Source organism: Sceloporus undulatus, chromosome 6 (assembly GCF_019175285.1).
Source record: "Sceloporus undulatus isolate JIND9_A2432 ecotype Alabama chromosome 6, SceUnd_v1.1, whole genome shotgun sequence".
In the NCBI taxonomy this organism is placed as follows: domain Eukaryota; kingdom Metazoa; phylum Chordata; class Lepidosauria; order Squamata; family Phrynosomatidae; genus Sceloporus; species Sceloporus undulatus.
Genome location: NC_056527.1, coordinates 2,244,367 through 2,272,148, shown reverse-complemented (window position 1 = coordinate 2,272,148; position 27,782 = coordinate 2,244,367). Strand labels below are relative to the sequence as shown.

Sequence of the window (27,782 nt, the reverse complement as noted above, 5' to 3'; positions counted from 1 at the left end):
CAAGTCATTTCTGACTTATGGCTACCTTAAGTTGAACCTATTATGGAGTTTTCTTAGCCAGTTTCTTCAGATGGGGCTTGCCATTACCATCCTCTGAGGCAGAGAGTGTGTGACTTGCCCAAGGTCACCCAGCGAGTTTACATGGCTGAGCTGGGATTCGAACCCTGGTCTTCGGAGTTGTAGTCCGATGCTCATCATGGCTCTCAAGGCAGAGCTAAAATACTGTAAAATAAAATGGCTCTTCCCAGCCTCTTAAATTAACTTCCCAGCAGCTACTGGCCTTACAAATGGGGACACTTTTCCTTCTCTGTAGCTGCTGGCTGGAAGCAAAAAGGGAAGGCAAGGTGGACTGTACATTTATTGAAATACACATTTATATACACAGCAAGAAAGATGCCTTGCATGCTCAGAGATGCTCCCCAGAATGAATGCAGAAGGCAGGGAAGTTGGGCAGAATCCCTTCTCCTCCAGTTGCTCAGGGCTGTGTGTGTCTGTGTGCGTCCCTATTTTGCCATCTCTTCGGCTACTGCTTTGTTCATCTTGTCCCTGAGATAGGACGCCTTCTGCCACTCCGACTTCAAGTCAAACCATTCATAATAGGGAACCTGCGACGGGGAAGAAAAAGAGGAGAAAATAGGTCAGGGCTTGACGAAGGAGGCGAATCACAGCCTTGCTAGGCTGAGGGCTAGGAAGGAAGATGCCTAGGAGGAAAAGAAAGTCTGCTTGGATGTTGCAGAGCAGGATTGGGGCTAGAAGAATTTCAGAAACTAAAACCCAAGAGGCCATCAGTTCCAAGGCTTCCTTGGTTTTTGTTCCTATCAGTGAAGACTAGGAACTTGCAGTGAAACAACAAATCCACCTGCAAGCCATGGATGGGCAAAATGCAGCTTCTCTGGGCCCTGAACAGCCCTCCATCAGTTCTGCCCAAAGCCTGCCAATTGCAAATAATTGTCCCAGTTTTAACTAGTCCTCAAACTATGCAGAAAGCTCTGAACTCTGAACATGCTAAACTACCCCCCCACCCAAATATCTGCATTTTCCTTTGCAGTCCTTCTCAGAATGGTGGCAGGTATTTGGACAGGTATCCTGTGGCCATTTTGAAAGTGACTATAGAGGAAAATGCAGGTTTGGGGGCTTGCAGGGTGTGCAGACACTGAGTGGGACATGGGGGAATTTGGACCCTGATTTCCAGTTTCCCACCCTGTTGCAGACACTGTACAGAATATACGTACAATAATAATACTAATAATCCTTTCTGTTGTTGTGTGCCTTCATGTAATTTCGGACTTATGACAACCCTAAGGTGAACCTACCATGGGGTTTTCTTGGCAGGTTCTTCGGGGGGGGGGGGGGGTGTGGCTAAGGCTGAGCGCATGTAACTTGCCCAAAGTCTCCCAGTGGGTTTTGTGGCCAAGCTAGGAATTGAACCTTGGTCTCCAGTCACAGTCCAGCACTCAAACCACTATACAGTGGTCCCTCCATATTTGTTGTGATTAGGGCTGAAGGATCCCCATGAATGTGGAAAAACCACAAATGAAAAAAGAATATTATTTTTACTGAAGTGAACACCTCTCTAGGCATCTCCAGGTCCTCCAGTGCAACTTTATGGTCAACATCTGCCAGGCACTGATTGTGGAATCATGCTGGAGGACGTACAGATTCCTAGAGGTGTAGGAACTTCTTGGTTCTCCAGCACAACTCTATGGTCAACTTCTGGCAGAGTTGCGCTGGAGGAATTAGAGATTCCTAGAGAGAACATATGAATCAAAACAGCATATAATCTAGTCTGAAAAAGTCAAAGCCGCAAATATGGCAGACCAACTGTACTCCTTTACCCTCCTTCAAATACAGGTTGATTCATGAATAATCCATAAAAGCTCAATGTGGGACTGAAGTACCATCAGCTGCCCCAAAGGAGGTGGTAATGCAGGAGACAAAGAAAAAGCTTTTCTAAGTTGAAGGGGTTTGCTCAGATCCAACAGTGGGACTGTCACTCATTCCAAGCTAAGATGGCAGCATGTTTGAACAGGCAGAGGCCAGGATGCTTCTAATTTAGGAAAGCTTGGCTTTGAACCAAGAGAGACCAACAGGCTTAGCACAACTCAGAGTCAGCCAGCAACAGCTCCAGGGCTAGACTGGAGCAGAAGAGAAGATGGGACCCTGATTCTGTCCAGATGGTTGGCCAGGGACAATGGATGCCCGCTTCCACTCTGGCGACTTTCAATGCCCTGTGCCTGACTTTGTACAAACAAGCGACTGGCCAGCACCTGGAAGAATGAAAAACCCAGACCAGCATAATCTGCTCAAGGGAATCTATGGCCATGGGAAAAGGCACCAAAGTAAACTAGAAATTCAGGGATGGGATTTGATAACAAGAGCAGAGTCGCTTGGCTGGAAAACAAGTGGTTTTAGGCAGAAACTGGCTTGGACCCAGAACTGAGCACAGGAAAATGGGTCGGTGGTGGGAGCAGAATGGCAGCAATTGTTACCGATATACAGTGGTCCCTCCACATTCGCTGGAGTTAGGGGTGAAGGGGTGTAGAAAGCCACAAATAAAAAACACACAATTATTTTTACCTAAGAGAACACCTCTCTAGGAATCTCCAGGTCCTTCAGTGCAACTCTGTGGTCAACATCAGCCAGAGGTTGATCTTAGAATCATGCTGGAAGACTTACAAATGCCTAGAGAAGTGTTTTATCTAGGAACTTCTTCTCCAGCACAACTCTGTGGTCAACCTGTGGTAGAGTTGTGCTGGAGGACCTAGAGATTCCTAAAGAGAACATACAGTATTAATCAAAACTGCAAATAATCAAAAATGACTTGGAAGCACACAAGAACAAAGGGTTGGGCCTCTTCTAATTGTTCCAAGACTTTTAAAATTATATTATACACGCACTTTGGAGAGCCAGAATGGTGGTTGGAATGCTGAGACAACAACTCTGGAGACCAAGGTTCAAATCCTCTCGCTCAGCCATGGAAACCCACTGGGTGACCTTGGGCAAGGCACAAACTCTCAGCTGGAGAAAGGCAAAAGGCAAAATCTCCTCTGAACAAGTCTTCCTGAGAAAACTTAGTGGAGGGTCACCATAAGTTGGAACTGACTTGGAGGCACACAACAATACACAAACCCCTAGGGCAATTGGAAACATTACAGTTTGGGACTGCCATGTTGCAAATTGGGGAATTCTGAGCACGACAGTCCCAAATTGTAACTTTCCTATGCATATTCCAACTCTCTATATTCACACACAGGCACGATCACCCATTCATTGAGCATACAAGAGTTGGCCTATCTCCCTGCGCCAAAGTAAGGCTCCCAGCCAGAAGCCATCATCCCATTTCCAAAAGAGCATCTGCCCCTGTTTCTGAAGCAGAGAAGAGTGGCACTTAAATGCAGGCAGCTGCTCCCAGCAACCCTCCAAAGTGGAGGAGTGGGAAAAAGCTTGGCTTCTGCAGCAGTGTGAGAAGAGCATTAAGGGATGTAGGAGCATGAGGTCTTTAATTTTTTATTTCAAGATGCATTCGAGTCCACTGGACCTCCTTCCTTCCTTCCTTCCTCCTCCTTCAACCACCACCAGCAAGGAGTAGAATCACAGAGTTGGAAGAGACCTCAAGGGTCATCCAGTCCAATCCCCTGCCATGCAGGAATACACAACCAAAGCCTTCCTGATAGATGGCCATCCAGCCTCTGTTTAAAAACCTCCTTAAGAGGCTCTCCGAGGCAGGAGCAACTTCCTCCGCCAAACAGCTCTGACCTTCAGGATGTTCTTCTCATACTGCAAATGTTAAATATGTGTCAGGGGAAGAAATCCCTGAAGGCTTTTGCCATCATAAATGTATTAGCCCAACTAACTCAAAGGAGCCTGTTGAATGGATATCCCTCTTTCCAGAGATTGGAAATATTACCTTTTGGACTACACCTCCCAGATTCTGGGAGACTCTAGTCATGGCACTAATTTTCCATGGTGAGGGACTTGGAATTCTTTGGTGACTACAGCTCTTAAGTCAAGAGTTCCAAGTACCTCTCAGGTAAAGCTCTGAGAACCTTTGTGGCTGAAGCACAGGGTATTAACGCTCCAAATAAAAATTAAAACAAACTATAAATCCTGGGTTTCAATAGGATGGAGACATGTTAATTAAAGTGGGATTAAAACTGTTTTGTTGTGTGAACACACTCCAAGATGGCGAAAGACAGACAGATGCAAAAACTGTTGTGGGGAAGACTGTTCAACTTACAGATGGCTAAGGCACCAAACTGAGGTAGGTAGAACTGGGCAATCTCTGACAGACATTCCCTTCCTTCCTTGCAAGCAGGTTGAGAAGGGAGCTGGGCATTGAAGACTGCAGAACTATAATTGTTCCCAAGGAGTTTAAATAATAAATGCCCTCTTCAACTGCAGCCTTCCCTGCCTGGCCTTGCAATCTTTTGGGCAGGCAGCTGGATGCCTGAGAACTGGAATGGACAGGAGCTTCAAGGAACAACATGCTCCTTCCCCTTCACTTGCCCTGTAGAGGAAAGCAGAATGTGCCAGCCTTCCCTGGTGAAGGCTGAGAACAGGAGGCACCAACCACATCACCCTGAAGACACTGATCTCATCTCATTTTAGGAGCTAGGCAAACTTAGACTAGGCTGATACTTGGATGGAAGACCACCAGGAAACCAGTTTCTGTTATTTTGTAGCTTGAAGACAACTCTAGACTTACACCAACCCCTCCTGGTAGGGTTTTCTTGGAAAGATGTCTTCAGAGGGGGCTTGCTATGGCCCTCCTGCGAGGCTGAGAGAATGTGACTACTCCAAAGATAGGTTCCCAGGGCTGGGGCTTCCTGAGACTCAGTCTAACACTGAAACCATTACACCAGACTCTCTTCTCTTCAAGTCAACTCTAACTTCTAGCAACCCCACCCTATGATTTTCTTGGCAAGATCAATTCAGAACAGTTTTTTATGGTTTTTTGGGCTGTCTGGCCATGTTCTAGAAGAGTTTCTTCCCGACGTTACGCCAGCATCTGCGGCTGGTATGCACAGAGAATACTGGAATGGAAGAGAGTGGGTACATATATACTGTATGACCATGGGTAGGGAGGAGTGATTCCCATGTTAATCTGTGTATTGTTCTGTTGTTGATGGCTGGGCCTCAGGGTGGGAGGATATGCAAAGGAGGATTAGTGTCTGCTAACTGGTGATCATTATCTGCTGGGAAAGCCCCTGAACCTGAGGGGTTTCTCATTTGCATTTGCTGTGTGATGATTTTGCGATTTTGCAGGACTGGTAGTCAAACTTTATTTACTTACCATGGCTGCGTGCCACAGTCCTAGTCCAACACCCAAACCACTACACCACACTGGTAGTGAATAAGAGCCCCTTAAAAACCTGGGAACAGTTCAGGATGCCAGGCTGTAATACCAATTGCCACTGCAGGCAGGTACAGCTTCAGTGTGCCTGGATCCCAGTAGCTGGTGAGAGGCCCTGCATCCATATCTCAAGGAAACCAGAAGCATCCAGTATCTCCTGGACTTAGTCCCCTGCCCCACTGCCATTCCCTTTTCCTTGTGTGTCCTGAATTTTTATGGTGCAACCTGGAAGGAAAGGAATCATCAGATTTGTAAGCTGCTCCAGGAGCCTTTTTGGCTGAAGGGTAGGGTATAAATGCTCTCATAAATAAATACGTAAATTATAAACTATTTCCTCTCTCTACATTATAGACACAGACTCACATCAACAACCAAGAAACCACCAGCTCGGATGTGCCGCCGGGTCATGGCGAACCTCCCCAGCAGGTCTTTGCTCCGGTTGCTGAAGTTTGGGAACTCCCAGGTAAGGAAGGCGAGCCTGAAACAGAACAGGGTGGGAGTGGGTAGGTTCGCATCTTAGCTCCATCTCTTCAGTCGCAGTGAGGGAATTAAATCCTACCTTGGGTGGGCAAAGTGTGGCCCCAGGGTCATTCTTCCAAACCCACCCTATGGCCAAAGAAATTATCAGGAAAAATATCATGCAACCAGGTAACAAGCAACCCCTGCTGAAATTCCCTCTTCTCTAAAGGGCTTGGAAGTTAAAATCTGCTTTCTCTCCATGGCTGGGAAAAGTTTTTTGGATTGCAACTCCTAGCTGGGCTGGGAGATTCTGGGAATTGTAGTTCAAAAAATATTTGCCCCCCACCCCAACTCCAAGCAGTATATTTTACTAAAGTAAATGTGGGAATCAAACAGAGCCAAACGTTGTCCAACTGCGACTAAGGCCTATCAGCCTTTGCCAACAGCCAAGAGCCATGCTGACAGGATATTCTGGGAGCTGCAGCCCAAAAAAGTACTTCCCCAAGGTCTGCTTCACCCTGCCTACTTCCTATCAGCAAAGGTAGATATTCACCCACCCACCAATCCCAATGTGACTCAGCCTAACCTCTCAGCCAGGAAAACTTACCTTCTGACTTCTGAAAGGAGAGGCTTTGGCCCCCCAGACTGGGGCAGTGGAGGAGGAGAAACAAAATCTGCCACAGGCAAAGGCTGGTTGTCACAGTTAAGCACCATCTCAGCACCTGCAAAAGTCCAAGAAGAGATCCTCCTGAGTCTGCGGGTCTCCCAAAGGAGGCAGAGCCAGCTGCTACAACTTGACACAAATATCCTTTCCTGGCAGGTGAGTTTACCTCCTGTAAATAGGCCAGCCACTAAGGCAGCAGTCTGAGACTGGTCAAGTCTGGTGAGAGAAAAGCCTATTATTATTATTATTATTATTATTATTATTATTATTATTATTAAACTTTATTTATATAGCGCTGTAGATTTACTAGCTGAGCTTCCAGTAGGACTTTAAAATTTGGGACTCAGCCATGCCTCCCCCATCACCATCCCTAGGACTCACTCCCATGACTATTCTGTTGCTGATGGCGAGTGGAGAAGTGAGACTGCAGATGCAATGAGATGCAGATGGAGGACATCTTCTGCCAAGAACCACTGGGCTCCTCTGGAAGTCTAAATGGACGACATCATCAGTATGTGCCTGACTATGGGAACATAGCCAGTCACCTCTCTGAACCCCTCCATCCTCCACAGAATGGCAGAGGGGCCTTTGGTCACTGGGGAAGGTGGAAGAGAAAAGACATAATGTGGGCACAAGGTGGACTCACACCTCTATATGCCACAAACAAGATGTCTGTTTCATCATGAACAAAAATTAAATACTGGTTGAATCTCCCTTATCTGCAATTCCAAAATCCAAAATATTCCAAAACCCAAAATTCTCCAGATGGATAGCTGAAATAGTGACACCTTGCTTTCTGATGGTTCAGTGTACACAAACTTTGTTTCTTGCGCAAAATTATAAAAAATATATTATGTATAAAATTAAGTCAGATCTGACCATGGTGGTACATGCTTTGGTAACATCCTGTTTGGATTACTGTATTGTGCTCCATGTGGGGCAGCCTTTGGAAAGGGTTCAAAAAATTCAGCTAACTTAAAGGTCTACAGCAGATTGCTAACTGGGGCTGGTGGCAGGGAGCTTGCAAAAGCTCCACTGGTGGGCAGCCTGTTTCTGGGCATAGTTCAAAGTGCAGGTTTTTTATTTTTATTGTTTTAATGCATTTTAACTTTTTTAATTGTTTTAATATATGGTTGTTTATTTGTATGTTTTATACTTTCATATAACTTTCATAGTATTTTAAACCTGTATTGTTTAAAATGTTGTTAGTTGGCGTTGAGTCCCATTATTGGTGGGATATAACGTAAACTAATAAAACAACAACAACAGCGCTTGGTAGAGTTGAAGGCAATAGGGGAAGAGGGAGACTGTGCTACAGGTGGATAGATTCAACCGAGGAAGCTATGACTGCTGCCCTGAATTTGCAAAACCTGAGTGCAGGAGTTGATGATCAGAGATCTAGGAGGTCTCTCATTTAATAGGATAGTGATTATTCAAAGTTGACAAGAGAGCAAGTGACAACAACAAGAACACCAGCAGCTGCCACATGAAGCAGAAAAGCCAAACCCACAGTCAAATTCCATGTACAACTGGCCTGTGAGGCTTTTGACTCAACCAAGGGACTCACCCAGCTGCCATCCCCAGGCGGTGTCCACCTCAAAGCGCACTTTCCCCTCCTCTCCAGCCACTTCTTTCAGCACTTCTCTGAGGCTGCTCTGCAAGGGAGTGGCCTTCCGGTCCCCCTGCAGCTCCTTGACACGCTGGGCCTCTGGGGGCAAGAAGGGCCCTTTGTAGTCGGCATGCTCCAGCTGGGCCGTGGCATTGACGTGGAGCAGTTTGAGCTGGTAGTTCTGGCCTTTTGGGGACTGGTTGCCTGCAAGGGGGCAGGGAGAAGGGATTTTGGGAAGGAAACATACTAAAATCCAAAAGGAGGTCCAAAGAACAAATAGGGGGAAAATGGTATTGCATCTCCTTCCTGTATCTCCAATACTAATTAAAATGAACCACAAGACTGTAATCCTACACCCAAAGCATTTCTACCTATCCAGGTCAAAAGGCAAGGCAATACTATGCTACATCAACGGAACTAGTAGTATAGTCAGTCCTCCTTATTCACAAAGTCTTTATCCCCCGATTCAACCATCTACAGCTTGAAAATAATTTTTTAAAAATATAACTTCCAGAATGCAAACCTCTATTTTGCCATTTAACATGTCCAGGGGTAGGATGACCAAGAGGGTTAAAGATATGGAAGCCAATCTTTTGAGAAATAGCTTAGGGAGTTGGGTGTGTTTAACCGGGAGAATAGGAGAGGTGACATGATAGGCATTTTAAACATCAAGGGATCTCTTCTGCTGCTTTGGAAGTTTTAAAAAAGGGGTTGGCTGCCCAGCTCTCAGGGATGCTTTAGTTGTAGATTCCATCATGGCAGGGGGTTGAACTAGAACAGTGATGGCGAGCCTATGGCATGCGTGCCAGAGGTGGCACTCAGAGCCCTCTCTGTGGGCACACATGATGTCGCCCTAGCACAGAGTTTGCCAGAGTTTCTTACTAGAAAGCCAGAGGGATGTGGCACTTTGCAATAAATAAGTGGGGTCTGGGTTGCAGTTTGGGCACTCGGCCTGTAAAAGGTTCACCATCACTGAACTAGAAAGCCACTGGAGGCCATTTCAGTTCTATGACCACAATTTCCTGCAGGATTTCTTTCTTTCATTAGATGATTAAGCTGAGCCCTTTGCCTCCCAAGAAAGTCAATAGAGTAGGATTCTGGAAGTGCCTGCTTAAAAGCTAGACTTCCAGGCTGCTAGAAAAGACATAACCAGTTATTCTAGACCAAATATACCTTGCCCTTGTACCCAACCAGCTCTCCCTTGGGCAACTCTCACCCTGTGTAGAACTAGGGCATCCAGAAACGTCCAGCTTCCACTGAATGCTTCCCAAAATGGTGACCAAAAGTGATGTTGTATTACTTCCTGTTGTCATTTTGCAATGGGCCTCTAGGAAAATAGAGGTATTTGGGGATTCTGGGGGATTTCTGTGTGGGGCTGGGGTGTTTGGCACTTTTTAGGAGCTGTCCACATGGTTTTCAGATGAAAACCTGATTTTTATCTTCTCACATGGGGTATCTATACATGGTGTTCAGGATGAGACCTTTGGGGGAATTTAGGAGCCATGAAAGTGGCAACCAGGGGCCACATGCAACCCACCAACCACATTCCACCCCCCCACCACTGGCCATAGGAGCCTCGCCAGTTGTTTCCGTCTTTAGGAATAGTGCACCATAGGGCTGATTTCTCATTCCAACTCATGACTGGAGAAATGAAAGTACCCGACAAGAAGGGACAAAGTCACAATGTAGGAAATTATTGCCCCATATTGCCAAAGACACCAGATCCTATCTCATCTTGGAAGCTAAGAAAGGTCAGTCCTGGTTAATACTTGTATGGGAGACTGAATAGCAAGTGCTGTAGGCTCTATTTCAGAGGGAGGAGGAACTGGCAAAAATATGGGTTTTTTCCCTTTCACCAGCCTCTACTTTTCTTATGATTTCCTTTTCAGCACCAAATGTACACATCAAATGTAAACATATAACATGGGGTTGCAAAAGTCAACAGGTGACCTAAAGGCATGTACACAGTCAAGCTCTGACCTTGGTCCCTCTTCCCCAAATGCAGCAGGCTGGAACTCCCAAAGCATAAGAAAAAGTGCCTTTTTGGACTATCACTCCCAGAATCCCCCAGCCACCATAGCTGGGACTGACAGTCCAAAAAGAAGAACCTTCCCCAAGGCCAGAAAGACTGCCAAGGAATACCAGGTGCTGTAGGAAGGAACTGGAAAAACCACCTCTGTGTATTTCTTGTGTAAGAAAACCCTAGGAAATCCATGGGGTCCCCAAAAATCAAAAGGTGACTTGAAGGCACATACACACACACATTATATGCTATTGCATACCATGACAACGTTATAAGGTCTCACACTGAATGAAACATGTGACGACATGTATATGTTTCTGTTTTTAAGCAAGTTCACTTATTAACCTTCCTACAATCTCCTACTTTCTCATCTGTGACAAAAAATATAGGCAATACCTTTTGGGAGGTAACAAAAGAAACAAAATTGTAACATGGGCCATGTTGGATTGGTCAATGTTTATCCTCAGAATTTTAAAGTGTTGTCACTTTTGTAATACTTTACTGTGTACCTTAGACAGCTGTCATGCTCAGAGTGCTAAGGATCAGCTTCAGCAGTGTAGGGTTGCCCTTGGAGGTGACTCCAAAACTGAAGCTAGTCCAAGAGACAGCTGCTACACTGCTGACTGGAACATCATGCAAAATCCAGACAGCACCACATACATGTACACACATACTGCCCCGTTTGTTGGAACATGCACCAACAAGAACCTTCTTACACCATCCGGTCCTACCTAAGAAGTGAGAGTGAAACGCTGGCACCAGCACTTTTTCCAGATGGGCATCCTTCGCTTGCTGCAGCACACAGAGTGACCACACCAGGTCCAGGAGAAGGTAGGGATCTAAGTCATCCAGGCAGCTGTCCAGCCCCTTGTGGACCTAGAGGGGGGAAAGGTCACAGTGGCGGTTAGGAAGAAAAATGAATTCTCCTTATCAAAACAGCTTAACATCATATTCTAATGTTAAATAAAAATTAAACTATTATAAAGTTGGTTGCTGTAAGAGGCAGTTGGTTGCTGAAAGCCAGCTGCAGTCAAGAATGGGCTGGACTTTTCTATATTTTTTACTGATTATTAATATTAAAATTTTAACTAATTTAATTTAACTGGCCGTTTAAATAATTTAAGTTAACTTATATTTTAATGTGCATGGCTTATTGTGTTATTTACTCAAACCTCTTTTTAAATTATTTCGGAAGATGCCTGGGAGAAAGGTGGACTATCTTTATATCCTCATTTGCCAGTTGGTCTGACAATGATAATTCACTACCCTCCACAGTGTACTGCACACTGTATATCTATAAACTGTTTCCATTCTAACCCTGAGTCTGTGATCCTTGTTCCTCTTTCAGCTTTGCACCCTGGAGTAAACATTCAAGCCCAATTTAACCCACAGTACAACAGCAGCATCCCCGGCAGGACAAGTAAATTACCACAGTATAGAAGGCCTCCCTGTTGCTGGGATGAAAGTTCAAGCGTGCAAAAGCAAGGATGATGTTGCTCAGGTGGACAGGGCTGACTTTGTCAGCATTGTCAATGACATACTGAGAAAAGAGGGAACACGAAAGAGGAAGCAATTAGTTTCTTTCCTACAAACCGTTCTGTCTCATTTTTATGTTCAAGGCAGTCAAGAGAATGGAAAGCGTAAGATGGCAAAAAAGACCCCAAATGAACAGTTTTAACTGATGCATTATATATTAAAAAGAGGCTAACCACGCCCGCCCCCCAGACACATTTACACTATAACACATGGGTGGTAATTTTTTGTCTCTCCATATGTTCCTAGACTGCAACTCCCAGCATTCCTCACCACTCACTAGGTCTCCAAGGGTTGCTAAGTACTGCAGTTCAATATCATCTAGAGCAGCAGTTTGCATCATGCATTCCTTGATTCCTAGTCCAGACATTTTGACTTTCATTCTTCCTAGTTCCCCCACATGATAAATGGCCTTTCTCAAAATTTATTGAATTTATACCCAGTTAACTCCTGGGGTGGGGCCCAAGATGGCTCCTGGAGCAACAATCAACTTCTTACAGCCCTCCTACATGGTTTTAACTGATGAAACACCAGTTTCCAAAAGCTAGAAGCAAACTTCAGCCACTTCTTGGAGGGGAGGGTGACATTTGGGGCAGTCCATGTAGGTCCCAGAGTCCCAGACTATCTTCCACCCATCAAATTGCCTCCCTTCTAACCCCTCTTCCCAGACACACTGGAGTCACCTTGCACAGAATTTGTGGACTTTCAAGCAATCATGGGCTGCCTCTGCACTGCAGAAATAATCCACTTTGACATCACTTTAACTGCTATGGCTCAATGTTATGGAATTCTGGGCATTGTAGTTTGTTGTTTGCAAAGCTCTGGTGCCCCAGCAAACTACAATGCCTAGAATTCCATACCACTGAGCCATGACAGTTAAAGTGGTGTCAAATCAGATTATTTCTGCAGTGCGAAGCCAGCCACTGAGGGCCCCTTGTCAACTTCCCACCTCCTGGCTGCTCACCTGGGCCACAGCCTCAAAGAGGGGCAGGTTGAGCCACTTGAGGTAAGCAAAGGACTTGACACAGCGCACCACATCCGCTGGTGCCAATTCAGGCATGCGGGGCTGGAGGTCAGATGCGATCTTCTGGAACACCTGCGTCTGGTGGAAATTCAGCTTCCCTTCAGAGGGCGAAGAGAAACAGCTAATTAGTAAGAGAAGGAAATTGAGGACAGAACAGGAGGACATGGTGGGAAAGGGCAGAAGGGAGAAGAATATCCCAGACAGCATGGCTAATGGGAGTTCTGGGAATTGCAGTCCAAAAAAGTCACATTTCCTTGTTCTGAAATAAAGGCTAACATCGGAAAGAAGGCAAACACTAATCTCCTTTGTACTATACACAAAGTCCCTCATTCACTACATAAAATGAATAATTAGAAGACCTAGAAGGAGAAAGTGCTCCTTGGAAAGCCAGAATAAACCCTCAATCCAGGTGGGGCTTACCATCTGCCCTGCCCTTACTTATTTCAGAGAGGGTGATGGACAAGGTGCTGTCTTAAACCAAAGCACTAAGAAAATTTTAAAAACTGCTTGAAGAAAATAAAATTCTGCAAGGGATGTACATTACTGACAGTAAGCAAGTGCCCTTCTATCCACTTTTTCTGTAGTTTCTTAGAATCACAGAGCTGGAAGGGACCCCAAGGGCCACCTGGTCCAACTTGCCTCTGCCATGCAGGAAGACACAGGCAAAGCACCCCTGACAAATGGCCATCCAGCCTGTTTAAAAACCTCCAAAGAGGGAAACTCCACCAGCCTCCAAGGCAGCAGCGACTTCCACTGTCTAACAGCTCTTACCACACCAGGAAGATCTTCCTAATATTTAGTTGGAATCTCTTTTCCTGTAGCTTGAATCCATTGCTCTGTATCCTTCATGAATATGCCCCATAGAGTTTCATCCCAGGGTTCTAGGGCCTAGATCCAGAACACATAAGAACTATCTTTTTGACTACAGCTCCCATGAATCTCCAGTCATGGGTGGCTTGGACTGGAAGGTTATGGGAGTTCTAGTTCAAAAATTAGTCTTATTTGTACTAAAGAGCCTCTCACTCACACAGTGACTTAAGTGTTTAGCCTGGATAAGAGGAAAATGAAAGATGACAGAATACCCATCTTCAAATATGTGATGTGAGATGTGAAGCAACTGTATTTTTTGCAAAGCTTGGAACCCAAACAAATGGATCCAGTTTAAAACAACAGAGATTCCAAATAACACCATAAGAACTTTCAGATAGTAAGAAATGCTTGACAGCGGAATAAACTGTCATCTACTAGAAGTCAGGGATGCTCTAGCTGGCGGTTTCTGAAGTGGGTTGGATGAGATGGTCCATGGGGCCCCTTCTACTTCTACAGTTTGATATTCTGTCCTTTCTTCACCTTTCCTACTTGACCCATGTTCATCTATCCATGCTTGTACCTGATGAAGAACTTCTCTATGCCTTCCCTTGAGCCATCACACTTCCTCGATCACACTTTCATGGCTTGTCATCCCATTAAATCTCTTTCACCCCATATTCACTGCTCTTTCAAGCCCCGTTACATGGCAGGAAAAGAAGGTACTGCTTCTGTTCCCTGCCTCCTCTACTCAGGGCACGAAACAAGATGGCAATAGACACCAAACAGAAGATAGCTAAGTAGCAGGCCCTTTGTGATTGCTGCTAGAGCCCACATTCAGAACAAACGGGTAGACACAGCATAATGGGGGCCTGAGAACTGACTGGTCAGTGCCACTCACCATAGGCAAAAGCCAAGTCCAGGAGAACTCCAGGGCTCAGGACAAAGTGCTTCTGGACCAAATGGTAAGACATGGCCCTCAGCAGAGGGATGGAACGGCGGTTCTGATGCGCCAAGGCCATGGCGATTTTCCGTGTATCCTCTGGGCTGAACTGCTCAGCCATCTCCAGGCCCTGCAAGCAAACACCTTTGATGTCAAACACACATGCAGCAGACACAGGAAAGGAGTGACATCAAAAGCACATTTTTCCTCCAAAAGAGCCAGATGAGTCACATTAAGAACAATAACTCCTTTTAATATTTTTAGCTATTTTTATTACTTCTACTACAGGTTGAGTAGCACTTATCCAGAAAACTGGAATACTCCAAAATAGCAATAGCAAGTACATTTCTATACTGCTTATCAGTGAGCTAGCACTTCCCAAACAGTTTACAATCTGTAAACCAATTTGGTTTACAACCTGTAAGCCAAAATTCAAAACTGTCCACATGGGTGGCTGAGCTAGTGGCACCTTTGCTTTCTGATGATCCAATGTACGCAATTTTGTTTCATGTACAAAACTATTTTTAAAATTATATAAAATTATCTTCAGGCTATGTGCAGAATGTATATATGAAACATAAATTAATTTCATGTTTAGACTTGGGTCCCATCTCTAAGATATCTCATTATGTATATGCAAATATTCCAAAATCTGAAGATACCCAAAATCTTGGAGATGGGACCAAGTCTCTTGGATTTGGCTTTTGCCTATGGCAAGTGTCATTTACCAGTTTGTCACAGGCCCCACTGTAAAAGTAAAACCACTACTCCTGCATATTTGCAGACCACAGACTGAATGTGGCTACAAAGACCTCCAAGGCCCACAATCCACAACAAGCACCTCAGAATCACGTACCACTCCCAAGCATGTTTTCTTCTGCAGTCTCTCTCAAAATGGCTATAAGAAGTAACATGGAGTGACTTCCTGACACCAATTTGAGAGGGACTGCAAAAGAAAATCCGAGTATTTGTGCTTGCTGTGTGGGGTGCAGCGCATGGGAAGGGCCTGGGTTAGTGGGGAACTGGCCCCCGGCCTCTACACTGTTGTCCACCCTGCCCTTACACTCTTAAAGTGACTTTGTTCCCACTTGTATGGTTGCTTTGGGGGTTTGATTTTATTGTTTGTCACGCATCACTTCTCTGAGTTTTGCTTTCTCCCGAGGCATGGAGTGTGTGCAAGTGTCTGTAACAAAACTATCCTCAGAGTCCACCAAGGGCTCTGAGGCCCATGAGCTACAGTGGCTACTGTGGCAACTGTTTGGGGCAATCCCACCATGGAAAAAGGTGGAGACCGAATTTGACACAGCTGCAGAGGCCTGAATTTTTTTTTGGGGGGGTCCCTGTCTTCCTAGCACCCAAAGATCAACTAATATCCCGAAACATGTCATCGTATAGCTGGAAAACTCTAGCATTCCCCACGGGCGAAAAGCAAGAAACCATGGCAGGAAGGGAAAGGATATTTACAGCTCCTGCAGCTCTACTTTATTTACTCATTTATCGGTGTTAAAATGTTTATGATGGATTGTTTTAATTAAAGATATTAATTAAAATATGATATGATGTACAGCCTATATGTAAATTAATAATATAATTTAAAATTTAAAACAAATGTGTTCTATGTTACTGTTTCTTGTTTCTCTTTCTTTCTTCGTTTTGTATGCTGTAAGTAAATTTTAATAAAAATTATTTTACTTTTGTTAAAATTCCCAAAAAAGAAATAATTGAAATAATTTAAATAGACAAACATAATTATTAATTCAATTAACGGAAATATAGGTAATGCGTTCCCTGGACACTACTTTTGCTGCCTTTAAAGCCCACCATCAATCCCCAGAAGCCCCCTCCCACCCCAACTTTTTTTTTAAATGTGCATTTTAAAAGCCTTTTTGCCTAAACAGAAAGAGATCCCCCCAAATATGCAAAAACACAGCTGTATCTAAGGGTAAATACTTCTATTAGAATCGGGGTCCCAAGCTGCTTAGAGCTTTTAAATGTTATTACCAGCACCCTAAATACAGATCAGCAACATACCAGCATGTGGCCCATGTTTTCCTCTCTCACTCCCCAGGCATACATACCTTATCCTCCAGACGCTCCATAAGAATGGGAGAAAGGGCCCCAATTTTGGCCATCAGTGCCACCACAGTCCTGGTGTCCTCGATCTCCGTCCAACGCAGCTCCAGCTGCTTCACCAGGTCACTCAGTAGCTCACTCTGCTCTCCCCTCGGGGTGCTGGCAACCACTTGCTCAGCCAGGGAGGCCAAGTGCCGGAAGGTCAGGCGCCTCAGACGCCAGCGTACCTCCTGCTCCACCGAAAGCAGTTCTCGCCGATTCCGCTTCAGCCCCAGCAGATAAAGGCTCTTCAGGAGATTGGTCAAGGCGGCATTCCACACCTGAGACACCTGAGCATAAAAGAAGAGCACCTCAGGACAGGCATGGTGGGGGTGGGGGGAGAGCCAGGGCTGTGGTGGCCAAGTTGCTAGAAACATACCACCTTCAACTCTGGCTTTGAAATAAAAGCTTCTAGAATCACAAAGCAGTCAACTTCCAGTTCAATGCAGGATCTTCAGCTAAAGCATTTCCAGCAATCTGGCCTCTTTTAGATGGTCAGAAGAGACCCCACCACCTCTCTAGGCAATTAGTTTCACTGCCAAAACACTCTTACTGTCAAGTTCCTTCTAATGTTCAACTGAAATCTATCATTTTGTAACTTAAAACCATTAGACCTGATCCTACCCTCTGGGGCTACGGAGAACAAGCCTGTCATTAGTGACAGAACATGAGCCCCAAAACATAGGTTTTTAAGCCAGGCAGCTTCCCAGTCAAGACTTTCCAAGGCGCTTCAGAAGAGGGCACCAGGGAATGATGACTGCAGTGCTCCCTCACTAATGGGGTGCATTTAGAAGAGTAATTGCAGCAGAACCCTGAGGGGTCCCTCCAGCTGAATGTCTCCATGAGCCCCATGACTGGGAAGGTGCTGTAATTGTCATTCCCCAGTGCTCCAAACTGCAGCACCTCAGAAAGGCTTCAGTTATGTGACACCTGGCTTAAGAATAGGTTTGGGGAAGTAGCATTGGCAGAAGTGGTTACAAAGCCAGAGTTCCATCATCACAACTGTCTGATGGTATAGAATTTCAAGCACTATTCTCAAGCAAGTGATATGGGACTTACTTCTGCATTAACGGTCTGAAGCAGCTGTTCAAAGCGGGCATCCTCCAGGAAACCCCCAGGGTCCAGTTTTTTCTCTGCAACTATACGGGACAGACGAGTGATGATCCGCGCAGCCTGGTTTGCGTTTACAGGGTAAAGGTCCACTAAATGCAAGAGTTCCTCAGCAGTGGATGTCTTGTCTATGAAGTGGTCCACCTGGCTGTGCTCAGAGGGCGTCCTGTACGGCTGCTCCTGGACTGAGAGTTTATCCGTCTGTGCTGAGTGGCTACAAGGGGTCGCTAAGGCAAATGGGGGCTGGGATGACATTCTCACCAACTGGCTTCTTGCAAACACAGAATTGGTTTGGACACACAAGGAAGACGAGACCCTGTACAGCCGATACCAGCGATGTATCAGTTTGGTGGCCATTCTGTGTCGAAGGGTGATGCAGCTGAACAAATGCTGGCAGAATGGATTGATGTCAACTCATTGCCCAAGATCTGCGGAGAATGGAGATGGAAGGGGATATAGATAGATTATAGGGGACATAAATGCTTATCTCCTATTTGTTTATTTATTTATTTAGGTATTTATATCCCACCCTTCAGCCCTAATGGCTCTCAGGGCAGCTTATAATAATTATTTTTAATCAGACAGTTCCTTGCCCTCAGGCTTACAATCTAAAAGACACGACACAAAAGGAGAAGGGAATGGTGAGGGGGGGGGGGGGAGAGGGCCCAGCCGTCTCCCCCCCCTGGGGGGCCGGGACCAGGGGGGGGGGGGGGGGGGGGGGGGCTCTTCTTCTTCAGGCTAACTTGACGGTACTGGGCCAGCCTACTCTCTCCCTCAGAGGCCGAACGATGACAGTTAGGGAGGGAGGAGCCTCTTTCTTCAGGCTAGCCCCTGATGGTACTGGGCCAGCCTACTGTCTCCTAGCCCAGTGACGGTGAACCTTTTACAGACCGAGTGCCCAAACGGCAACCCAGACCCCATTTATTTATTGCAAAGTGCCACGTCCCTCTGGCTTTCTAGTAAGAAACTCTGGCAAACTCTGTGCTAGGGCATCAGCATGTGTGCCCACAGAGAGGGCTCTGAGTGCCACCTATGGCACACGTGCCATAGGTTCGCCATCACTGTCCTAGCCTAAGGAAGGAAAAGTACAGCCCTGCATAACAGGAGCAAGACCAATTTTGGAACAATTCTGAGTACCACACTCTTACAATGGCATTCAGAAGCTGAACAGAAATGTAAAGACACTCTAAGTTAACAGGAACCATGAAGGCATTTACCACGAGGAGCATAAGAAGCTACCTCCTACTGAATTAGATCCTTAGTCCTTCTAACCCAGTGGTTCTCAACCTTAGGTTTTCCCGATGCTTTGGGCTTCAGTTCTCAGAAGCTCAAGCAAACACAGTTAATGAGAAGGGATTCGGGGAGATCAAGTCCAAGGCATCCTAAGCACCAAAGGTTGAGGACCACTGAACCAGCCCACTGCTATGGAGTAGCAGCACGAGGAAGCTCCAATGTTTCAGAAGGGATTCTTGCCTAGCCCTACCTGGAGATAAGGCAGCTTGACATCACAAGGCTATATCCTACAGAATCCTGGATTTGTAGTTTGTTGTGATAAAGGCAGTTAAATATCTCACAAAACTACTAATCTCAGAAGTCCATAGCATTGAGCCGTGTCAGTTAAAGCAGAGTCAAAATACATTAATTTTGCTGTGTAGATGTAATTCTAGTCTTGCATCCTGCTATTATCCTATCCAAGTGCTAGCTGAGCCCAACCCTCATTAGCAGTTTATGAACAGTCTGCTGCTTTTTGCTCCAAGCATATAGCAATAGCAAGTACATTCCTATTCTGCTTATCAGTGAACTAAGCACTCCTTAAGTGGTTTACAATGTGTAAGCTAACTGCCCCCAACAAGATGGGGACTCATTTTTGCAACCTAAAGAAGGATGCAAGGCTGAGTGGACCCTGGAGCCCTGCCTTGGATCGAACTCACAACCAGAAATATCATCAAGAGGAGCAATTTTGGTTAGGTAAAGTATCACCGTTAGAAAGCCTAAAATCTTTTCCATCCTAACCTTTTCTTTCTCATTTCCTGTGTGCTTGAGTTTATAATTGTACTGTGCAAATGTTTTCCCCCTAAATAAAATACAATTCATTGAGAGTCTGCCTCTGTGGTCCTTGTTGTCTCTGCACCTCCGTAGACATAGAGATAGATTCCCAGGCTGAAGTAAGCCAGCCTTAATTGAGCTAATAACTATTCCCCTAAGATACCAAGGCTGTTTTCCAGGGCAGGTCCCAGTTTGCGCTTACATAACTGTGGTTGTGAGTTGCTGCAGTACAAGCATTTAACCACCGTGCCACCAGGGTTCCTTACATGCACAAGTGTTGGGGATGGGAGCTTCTGTAGCAACATACCATATATACTTGACCATAAGTCAACCTCATGTATAAGCCACAGGCAGGTTTTGGGGCCAAAATTATGGATTTTGAATTAAGGGCATGGAACAAAGGACACAAAAGAAAGCAATGTGAAAGAACTTACAAAATTAAAATCCCAGCAGGCATAACAGGCTGGATGGATGAGAAAGTAGAGGGGGGTCAGTGCTTCCAGGACAGATCCCGCTCTTACCTTTCACCAGGGGATGGTTCCTTTTTTAAATTAGAGTTGAAGTACAGAACTTACATTGACCCATGGATAAGTAAAGTTTTTTTGGGTCAATTTTTTGACTAAAATTTCTACATACAGTAATATAGTCATCCCTTTGTATCCATGGAGGATCAATTCTGGAACCCACCCACCACCCCCACCGCAGATAACAAAAAATGCAGGACCTCAAGTCCCGTTGTTTCTATTGCAGTGTAATGTGCGGCAGCCACTGGCATTTGAGACAACGGGGCTTGCTATCCTGTCCAAAGCAGAATACAGTGGCACTATTATTTTTCTATATCAAGGGAAGTAATAGTGCCAGTCTATTCTGCTTTGGTCAGGCCTCACCTGGAATAATCCAGTGTCCAGTTCTGGGTACCACAATTCAAACAGGATGCTGAGAAACTGGAGTGTGTCCAGAGGACAGTGACCAAAATGGTGAAGGGCATGGAAACCATAAAGCCCTATGAGGAATGACTTAGGGAGCTGGGGATGTTTAGCCTGGAGAAGAGACGGCTAAGAGGTGATATGAAAGCCTTGTTTAAATATTTGAAGGGATGTCATATTGAGGAGGGAGCAAGCTTGTTTTCTGCTGCTCCAGAGAATTGGACCCAATGGATGCGAACTGCGGGAAAAGAGATTCCAGCTCAACATTAGGAGGAACTGCCTGACAGTAAGGGCTGTTCGACAGTGAAACACACTCCTTCCTTGGAGGTTTTTAAACAGAGGCTACATAGCCATCTGTCCCATGGGATTCTTTGATTATGAGTTCCTGCATGGCAGAATGGGGTTGGACTGGGTGGCCCTTGGGGTCTCTTCCAACCCTATGATTCTATCCACAAAGGCGGAAATCCGCAGATGGCAAGGCTGCAGATAAGAACAGCCCACTGTACATGAGTACATACAATAATGCAACAGTACATTTTAAAAAATTAAACTAAAATCTAGCAAACTGGAATTCCTGGGGTGGCCAGATCCACTCAGGTAACCGAAGGTGCTCTAGTGTAACAGTTAATAGGCTGAGCCACAGATAGAAAAATTGTTCATTTACACTCACATTTGCTATGTCCTCTCTAGAGCTGGCCTCAGGCTTGTCCCTTTCTCATTTGGTGCATCTCATTCTGCAATACAGAAACAACAAAGGAAAGATTACTATAACAAGGACTTTGCCCAGTTTTATAATGTTCTGTGTATTTTTACAATATTGTTTTAAAAGCCTCTCCCCAAAAGACAGCAGAAAAGGGAGAGAAAGACAAACAGGGCCAGGGTGACCAGACATCCTCCCTTCCCAGGACATGTCCTACATTTCAACCTCCCGTCCAGGAGGAATTCCAATGCTCCCATTCTGAGCATCACAGAGAAGCAGAATGCCAATGTTGAAAGGTGTTTTTCCTTAAGTTCAGCTCAATAGAAAAATGAAAGGAATGATTTAAATGTAGATTCAGTCAAGGGTTTGTTGCTGGTAAAGTACTATTTTAAGCCTTTGTCTTGCTCAGAGTCCATACTTATAGAACTATATTACAAGTCAACATGACATTTTAATGAAGATAAGTTCATCAGAAAAATATTGTTGTGTACATAATAAAACACAGTGTATGCAGTATGGCTGTAGAGAACCAGTGTGGTGTAATGGTTTGAGCATTGGACTGTGATCCAGAGTTCGAATCCTAGCTCAACCATGTAAACTCACTTGGTGACTTTGGGCAAGTCACACTCTCTCTGCCTCTGAGGATGGTAATGGCAAACCCTTTCTAAACTCTCCACCCCAAAAAACAACCTGATGATAGGTTTGCCTTTTGTCATTGTTGCTGCGTGCCTCAATGTCATTTCAGACTTATGGTGACCCCAAAGGGAACCTATCTTAGGGTTTTCTTGGCAAGATGTGTTCAGAGAGGGTTTGCCATGGCCTTCCCTTGAGGCTCACCCAAAGTCACCCAGTGGGTTTCATGGCCAAGCTGGGATTCAAACCCTGGTCTCCAGAGTCACAGTCCGACACTGAAACCATTACACCTCGCTGGTTCTCAGGTTCTTCTGAGGGTCACCATCAATTGGAAGCAACTTGAAGGTACACAGGAACAGCAAACATAGCTGTAAATAAACCATATGAAATACATTTAGATGTATATGAGTGTTGTTATGTCCTCCATTTTTCTCAGATGTTCTACATTTTGAGGAGCATTGTCCTCCATTGTGGTTATGACCTCCTGTGAGGTGACAGCCATCAAATTCATTTCTGTTGTTGCTACTGTTGTCAATGGCCATTAAGGCTGAATCCACACTGTAGAAAAAAGCAGTTTGACACCACTTTAACAGCCATGGTACCATCCTAAGGAATCCTGGGATCTGAAGTTTGGTAGGGCACCAGAACTCTCTGGTTGCATCCGCATGGCAAAAATGATCCAGTCTGACAACGCTTTAACTGCCCTGGCTCAATGCTATGGGATCCTGGGATTTGTAGTTTCATGAGACATTTGACTTCCTCTGTCAGAGACCTCTGTTGCCAGAGCAAGCTGCAAATCCCAGGATTCCACAGCACTGAGCCAGGGCAGTTAAAGCGGTGTCAAAATTATCCAGATGATTTTTTAATATACCTCACAAAGTACCAAAACACACTGCAGAAATTACCCAGTTTGAGACCGCTTTAACAGCCCTGGCTCAATGTTAGGGAATTCTGGGAGCTGTAGTTCTGGGAGAGCTCTGTTGCCAGAATAAACTACAATTCCCAGGATTCCCCAGCACTGAGCCAGAACAGTTAAAGCGGTTTCAAACTGGATGATTTAACATGCTGCTTACTTTTGTCTTTATTGTACACTAGTGAATACTATTTTAGAGATATGAAAGCCTTGGACTTCACGTTCTAGAGATATTTTAGGGATGTGATGTTGCTGTTGTTGTTTTGGGCCGTCCGCCGCTTGGCAGGTTGTTATTCTTTCTTCTTTTCTCCTATATTTTGTTTGACCCTTTCTATGGAAAGTGCTGTGCAGACTTTACAACGCTCTATAAAAACAGGTTAATAATAGTAATAACAACAACTACCCCTGCAGTGTGCGTCCACAAGGCAAAGAGTAAATTGAACAGAGTTGTGTTGCTGATGTAAAACATGACTATATAGCTCACAGAATCCTAGAGTTGGAAGAGACCCCAAAAGGGCCCTGACCCAGCCCAAGCCCCTTCTTCTTCTGCCATGCAGGAACTCTCCATCAAAGCATCCCCAGGGACAGATGGCCCTCCCGCCCCTGCTTAAAGACAGCCTCCAAGGAGGGAGATTCCACTACACTCCGAGGAAGGAGTGTGTTCCACTGTAGAAATAACCCAGTTTGAGTCCGCTTTAACTGCCCTGGCTCAATGCTGGGGAATTCTGGGAGCTGTAGTTCTGTGAGGCATTGAGCCTTCTGCCACAATAAACTGCAGTTCCCATGATTCCCCAGCACTGATCCAGGGCAGCTAAACCCCCCTTTTCCCTCCTCTCCCCTTCACCAGTAGCTCCCAGTCCATCCCAGTCCCTCACCTCTCCAGCAAGCCTTGACCTCGACCGGCTTCCTCCGCATGTATCTAGGAATCCACGCAGGAGGAGCGGCGCGGCCTGATGACGTCACGTCCTGCGCGACGGAGACCATAGACTCGTTCCCCTTAGGAGTTTATAGAGCGACGCGCGGAGGCGAGTTTCCGGGTTTCTTCCTGATTCCATTTCATTTCTCCCAGAAAGGGACAGTAATGGTTATTTTTGTGTAAATATCTGGGGTTGAGAAAGATAAATATTTAGGAGATATTTAACATTTATAAAAATACTTATTTATACAATATTTTAAAAATATTTGATATTTATCAAAATAATTATAAAATATATAAATCTTTATAATATATTCATAAATATTTAAATATATATGTTTAATCATTTAGAAGACAGAAAAAAAAGAGAAAGGAGTCAAAACAATCAATGGTAGATTCAACTGAAAGGTATAAAAGATATATATACAGGATTGCAGGGATATTCCAGTTTGGGACCGCTTTAACTGCCTTTACTCAGTGCTAGGGAATCCTGGGAACTGTAGTTTTTGTACTATTTTAGATACTTTTTAACTGTACTCTTTTTTACTAAAGTAAGCTGCCCTGAGTCCCAGTTTTGGGGAAAGGGTGGGATGTAAATAATACCAGTAACAACAACTCCTCCACCACAAAAACAAGCAATTTCAATGGGAACCCGGAATAACCCACTCAAGGCAGAGAGATCCTTCTATTAGTAGTCTATGGGATTTAATTCCCCACCCCTTTATCTTGATGCCTGCTCCGATTGGTTACAGCTGAGGAAGACCGGAAATACTGGCGGCGCCATCTTTTTTCAGGGCAACTGCTGCCCTGACTGTCACTCACTTTCCAGGACATTAGGACTAACATGTTAACATTTAAAGGTTTTACTATCTCTGCAAATAGGCAACAGCAGAGCTGAAGGCACAGGAATGCGGGGATCTGCACCCCAGAGTTTACTCTTCTGACCTGACAATCCACCTCCTGTCCAGCCATGACCTTGTTCTGCCCTTGTTTTCCTTCCCTCTAAAGCAGTGGTTCTCAACCTTTGGGCCTCCAGATGTTTTGGACTTCAGTTCCCAGAAGCCCCAGTCAGTAGGCTCATTGTTCAGGAATTCTGGGAGTTGAAGTCTCAGCAAAATCTAGAGGACCAAAGGTTGAGAAGCACTGCTCTAAAGAAATGAGTCTCAACCTGGAATCCTCCGGCTGTTTGGGACTTAAGCTCCCAGAAGTCCCAGTCAGCATAGCTAATTGTCAGGGATTCTGGGAACTGAAGTCCAAAACAGTTGGAAAAAAACAAAGGTTGAGATAGGTAGCATCAGAGCTGCTTTCTTCTTAGCTCAGGGATTGGACTCTTCTGCCCTTTTCCAACATCATGGACTCATAGAGACCCCAAGAAGGGCCATCCAGTCCAACCTCATTCTCCTGCCATGCAGGAATTCTCAATCAAAACATCCCTGACAGATGGCCATCCAGCCTCTGCTTAAAGACCTCCAAGGAGGGAGATTCCACCACAATCTCTGAGGGAGGAGTGTGTTCCACTGTCAAACAGCCCTTACTCTCAGGAAGTTCCTCCTAATGTTGAGCTGGAATCTCTTTTCTGGAGCTTGCATCCATTGCTCTGGATCCTGTTCTCTGAGCAGCAGAAAACAAGCTTGCTCCCTCCTCAACATGTCTTCCCTCCAAATATTTAAACATAGCTATCATATCACCCCTTAACCTTCTCTTCTCCAGGCTAACCATCCCCACCTCCCTCAGTCGTTCCCCATAGGGCTTCATGGTTTCCAGAGCCTTCACCATTTTAATTGCTCTCCTTTGGACACACTCCAGTTTCTCAATGTCCCTTTTGAATTGTGGTGTTGAGATGCTTCCTCAGGAAACTACATTCGGCCCTCCACATTTGTGGCTTTGGCTTGCGGCTTCGATTATTTGCGCTTTTGATTGATATGTCCTCTCTAGGAATCTCTAGGTCCTCCAGCTCAAGTGTGCCAGAAGCTGACCATAGTGTTGGGATGGAGAACAGTTTTAATGGAACCATTAAACTCAAGCCCTGTGCAGACCAGCACTTTGGGCTGACTGGGGGGCGGAGTCAGGCTGTAGCGCCTACATGATGCATCCCTAGCTCCGCCCCCAGGGCGCCATGACGCCGCATGCTGTCACTCTGACACTGCGTCCATACAATGCAGCCTCGAAGGAGCGCCATATAGCCACGGTGCTGCAGCTATGTCGCCCTTTCTGGGGCGCAGAAAGGACCTTGACATATAGTAATGTAAAAACTGCCATTTAGATTCACATGATATAGTACATGTGGGTATCTACACTGTACATATAGTACATGTAGAAGTCGAAATTTAGGTTTACATCTAGAAGATGTAGAAATCTAAATCTAGAATTTATGCTGGCTATTTGCCGTAATAAATGAAAGGAATTAAAAAATCTCTGGAATATTGCATTTAGATTTATGTACAGATGTAGAAATCTATGATATAGTATATGTAGAAATGTACATTTAGACTTATATATAGCAGCAGATGTAGAAATCTACACACACACATATATAGACATCTATATTTGCATAGAGCATATGTAAAATTGGCAATTTAGATCACATATAGTAGGGTACATATAGTACCTAGAACGGTCATTTTATTCTCGCGTACTGTTTAATTTCTTGAAGCCAACTCCATTCTAGACCCTTTCCAATCTGGCTTCCGCCCACGGCACTCTACAGAGACAGCCCTCACCAGATCCAAATGATCTCTTGCGGGCCAACAAACGGCCTCTACTCTATTCACATTCTTCTAGATTTGTCGCAGCCTTTGACACTGTTGATCACTGTCTCCTGTTGATTTACTTTCTGACCTTGGGTTTCGCAGACTCTGCTCTCGACTGGTTTAAATCTACTTGTCAGACAGATCTTTTGCAGTGGTCACGGGTGGTCAGACTTCGTCCTCTGTTCCCCTATCTGTTAGAGTTCCCCAGGACTCTGTCTTGGGTCCCCTTCTGTTCTCTCTATACACACTGTCCCTAGGTAACTCATCATTTTTTTTGGTTTCTCCTATCATTTGTACGCTGACGACACTCAGCTGTATCTCTCCACCCTGACCTTCCTCCAAGGCTTGAACAGCAAGTTTCTTCTTGTCTGACTGCCATCTCTCAGTGGATGCGGCTTCGGCTTGAAGCTCAACATGTCTAAGACTGAGCTTCCATCTTCCACCTAAACCCACCCCTTCATATTCCTTTTCTGTTCTGTCGACAACACTTCAACCGGTTCATCAAGCCCGCAGTCTTGGCTTCATTTTTGACTCTTCTCTGTCATTTATTACCCAGATCCAGGCCACTGCCAAGACCGTAGATTTCTTTCTCCACAACATGCCAAGATCCTCCATTCCTCTCAGCCTCTACTGCCAAGACTCTGTCCATCCCTAGTGGTTTCGCACTAGATTATAACCTCCTTCTGACAGGGCTTCCTCTTTCACACCTCCATCCTTTTAATCTCTGTCCAGTATTCAGCTGCCCATATTGTCACATTCGCTCACGCTTTGACCATGTTTCTCTCTCTTTTCTCCTCCTTCATTGCTCCCCTTCCCCTTCTGCATCCGTACAAGCTTTTGTTATTGACTTTCAAAGCCCTCCATGGATTGGCCCCTCCTTACTTATCTGACCTTCTTTCTCCTTACATTCCTACTCGCACCACCCTCCGCTCTGGTAGTCATGTTTCCTGTCACAGTCTAGGACTACCACTGCCCCATCCCGAATTCGTCCCTTCTCGCTTGCTGCCCCTTACTCCCAGAACCTTCTTCCCCCACATGCACACCTCATCACTCATCTACCCAGTTTCAAACGAATTAAAGACTATATTGTTTAGAGAAGCATTCCCAGAGGTGAGCCCTCTCTGACCCAGGAAGCCTCCTTCTAACCATCCATCAAGAACCAAGCCCTTCCTCCAGTCCATCTGCCTTGGTCCAGGCCTCGGAGGTGGAGAAGATCGGCTGGACCTGATCCTATTCCCCCACCCCATTCCTTCTCCTTTTG

At 45.2% G+C, this 27,782-nt stretch overlaps 1 protein-coding gene and 1 non-coding gene across 3 annotated transcripts; both read right to left on the bottom strand.

Annotated features, from left to right (window-relative positions):
• Positions 1–340: 340 nt before the first annotated feature.
• Positions 341–23,868, bottom strand: TBRG4 (transforming growth factor beta regulator 4). Of its 2 annotated transcripts, XM_042474766.1 has the most exons (12): positions 23,731–23,868; positions 21,280–21,343; positions 17,587–18,065; positions 16,494–16,817; positions 14,374–14,545; positions 12,606–12,763; positions 11,538–11,648; positions 10,840–10,984; positions 8,044–8,289; positions 6,420–6,534; positions 5,717–5,831; positions 341–605 (listed from the first exon to the last, which is right to left on the bottom strand). In XM_042474766.1, exons 3-12 carry the CDS (start codon positions 17,992–17,994, stop codon positions 504–506), a joined length of 1,896 nt encoding a protein of 631 aa, XP_042330700.1. In that variant the 5' UTR covers positions 17,995–18,065; positions 21,280–21,343; positions 23,731–23,868; the 3' UTR covers positions 341–503. The 2 variants fall into 2 exon arrangements, with proteins under 2 accessions (XP_042330700.1, XP_042330701.1); XM_042474767.1 differs by lacking the exon at positions 21,280–21,343 and having other exon boundaries at positions 23,731–23,803.
• Positions 15,593–15,726, bottom strand: LOC121935862. The gene has a single exon (XR_006104884.1). It is a non-coding gene; the product is annotated as a small nucleolar RNA SNORA5 (small nucleolar RNA).
• Positions 23,869–27,782: the final 3,914 nt, after the last annotated feature.

What these genes read in the sequence shown, in the direction of transcription:
- TBRG4 (XM_042474766.1), bottom strand. Translation starts at nt 17,994, where the DNA reads ATGGCCACCAAACTGATACATCGCTGGTATCGGCTGTACAGGGTCTCG. An exon ending in GTTTCACTCTCACTTCTTAG is followed by an intron (nt 8,290 to 10,839) that starts GTAGGACCGGAT and finishes GCCCCCTTGCAG; the next exon opens with GCAACCAGTCCCCAAAAGGC. An exon ending in GTGGTTTCTTGGTTGTTGAT is followed by an intron (nt 606 to 5,716) that starts GTGAGTCTGTGT and finishes TCCCCGTCGCAG; the next exon opens with GTTCCCTATTATGAATGGTT.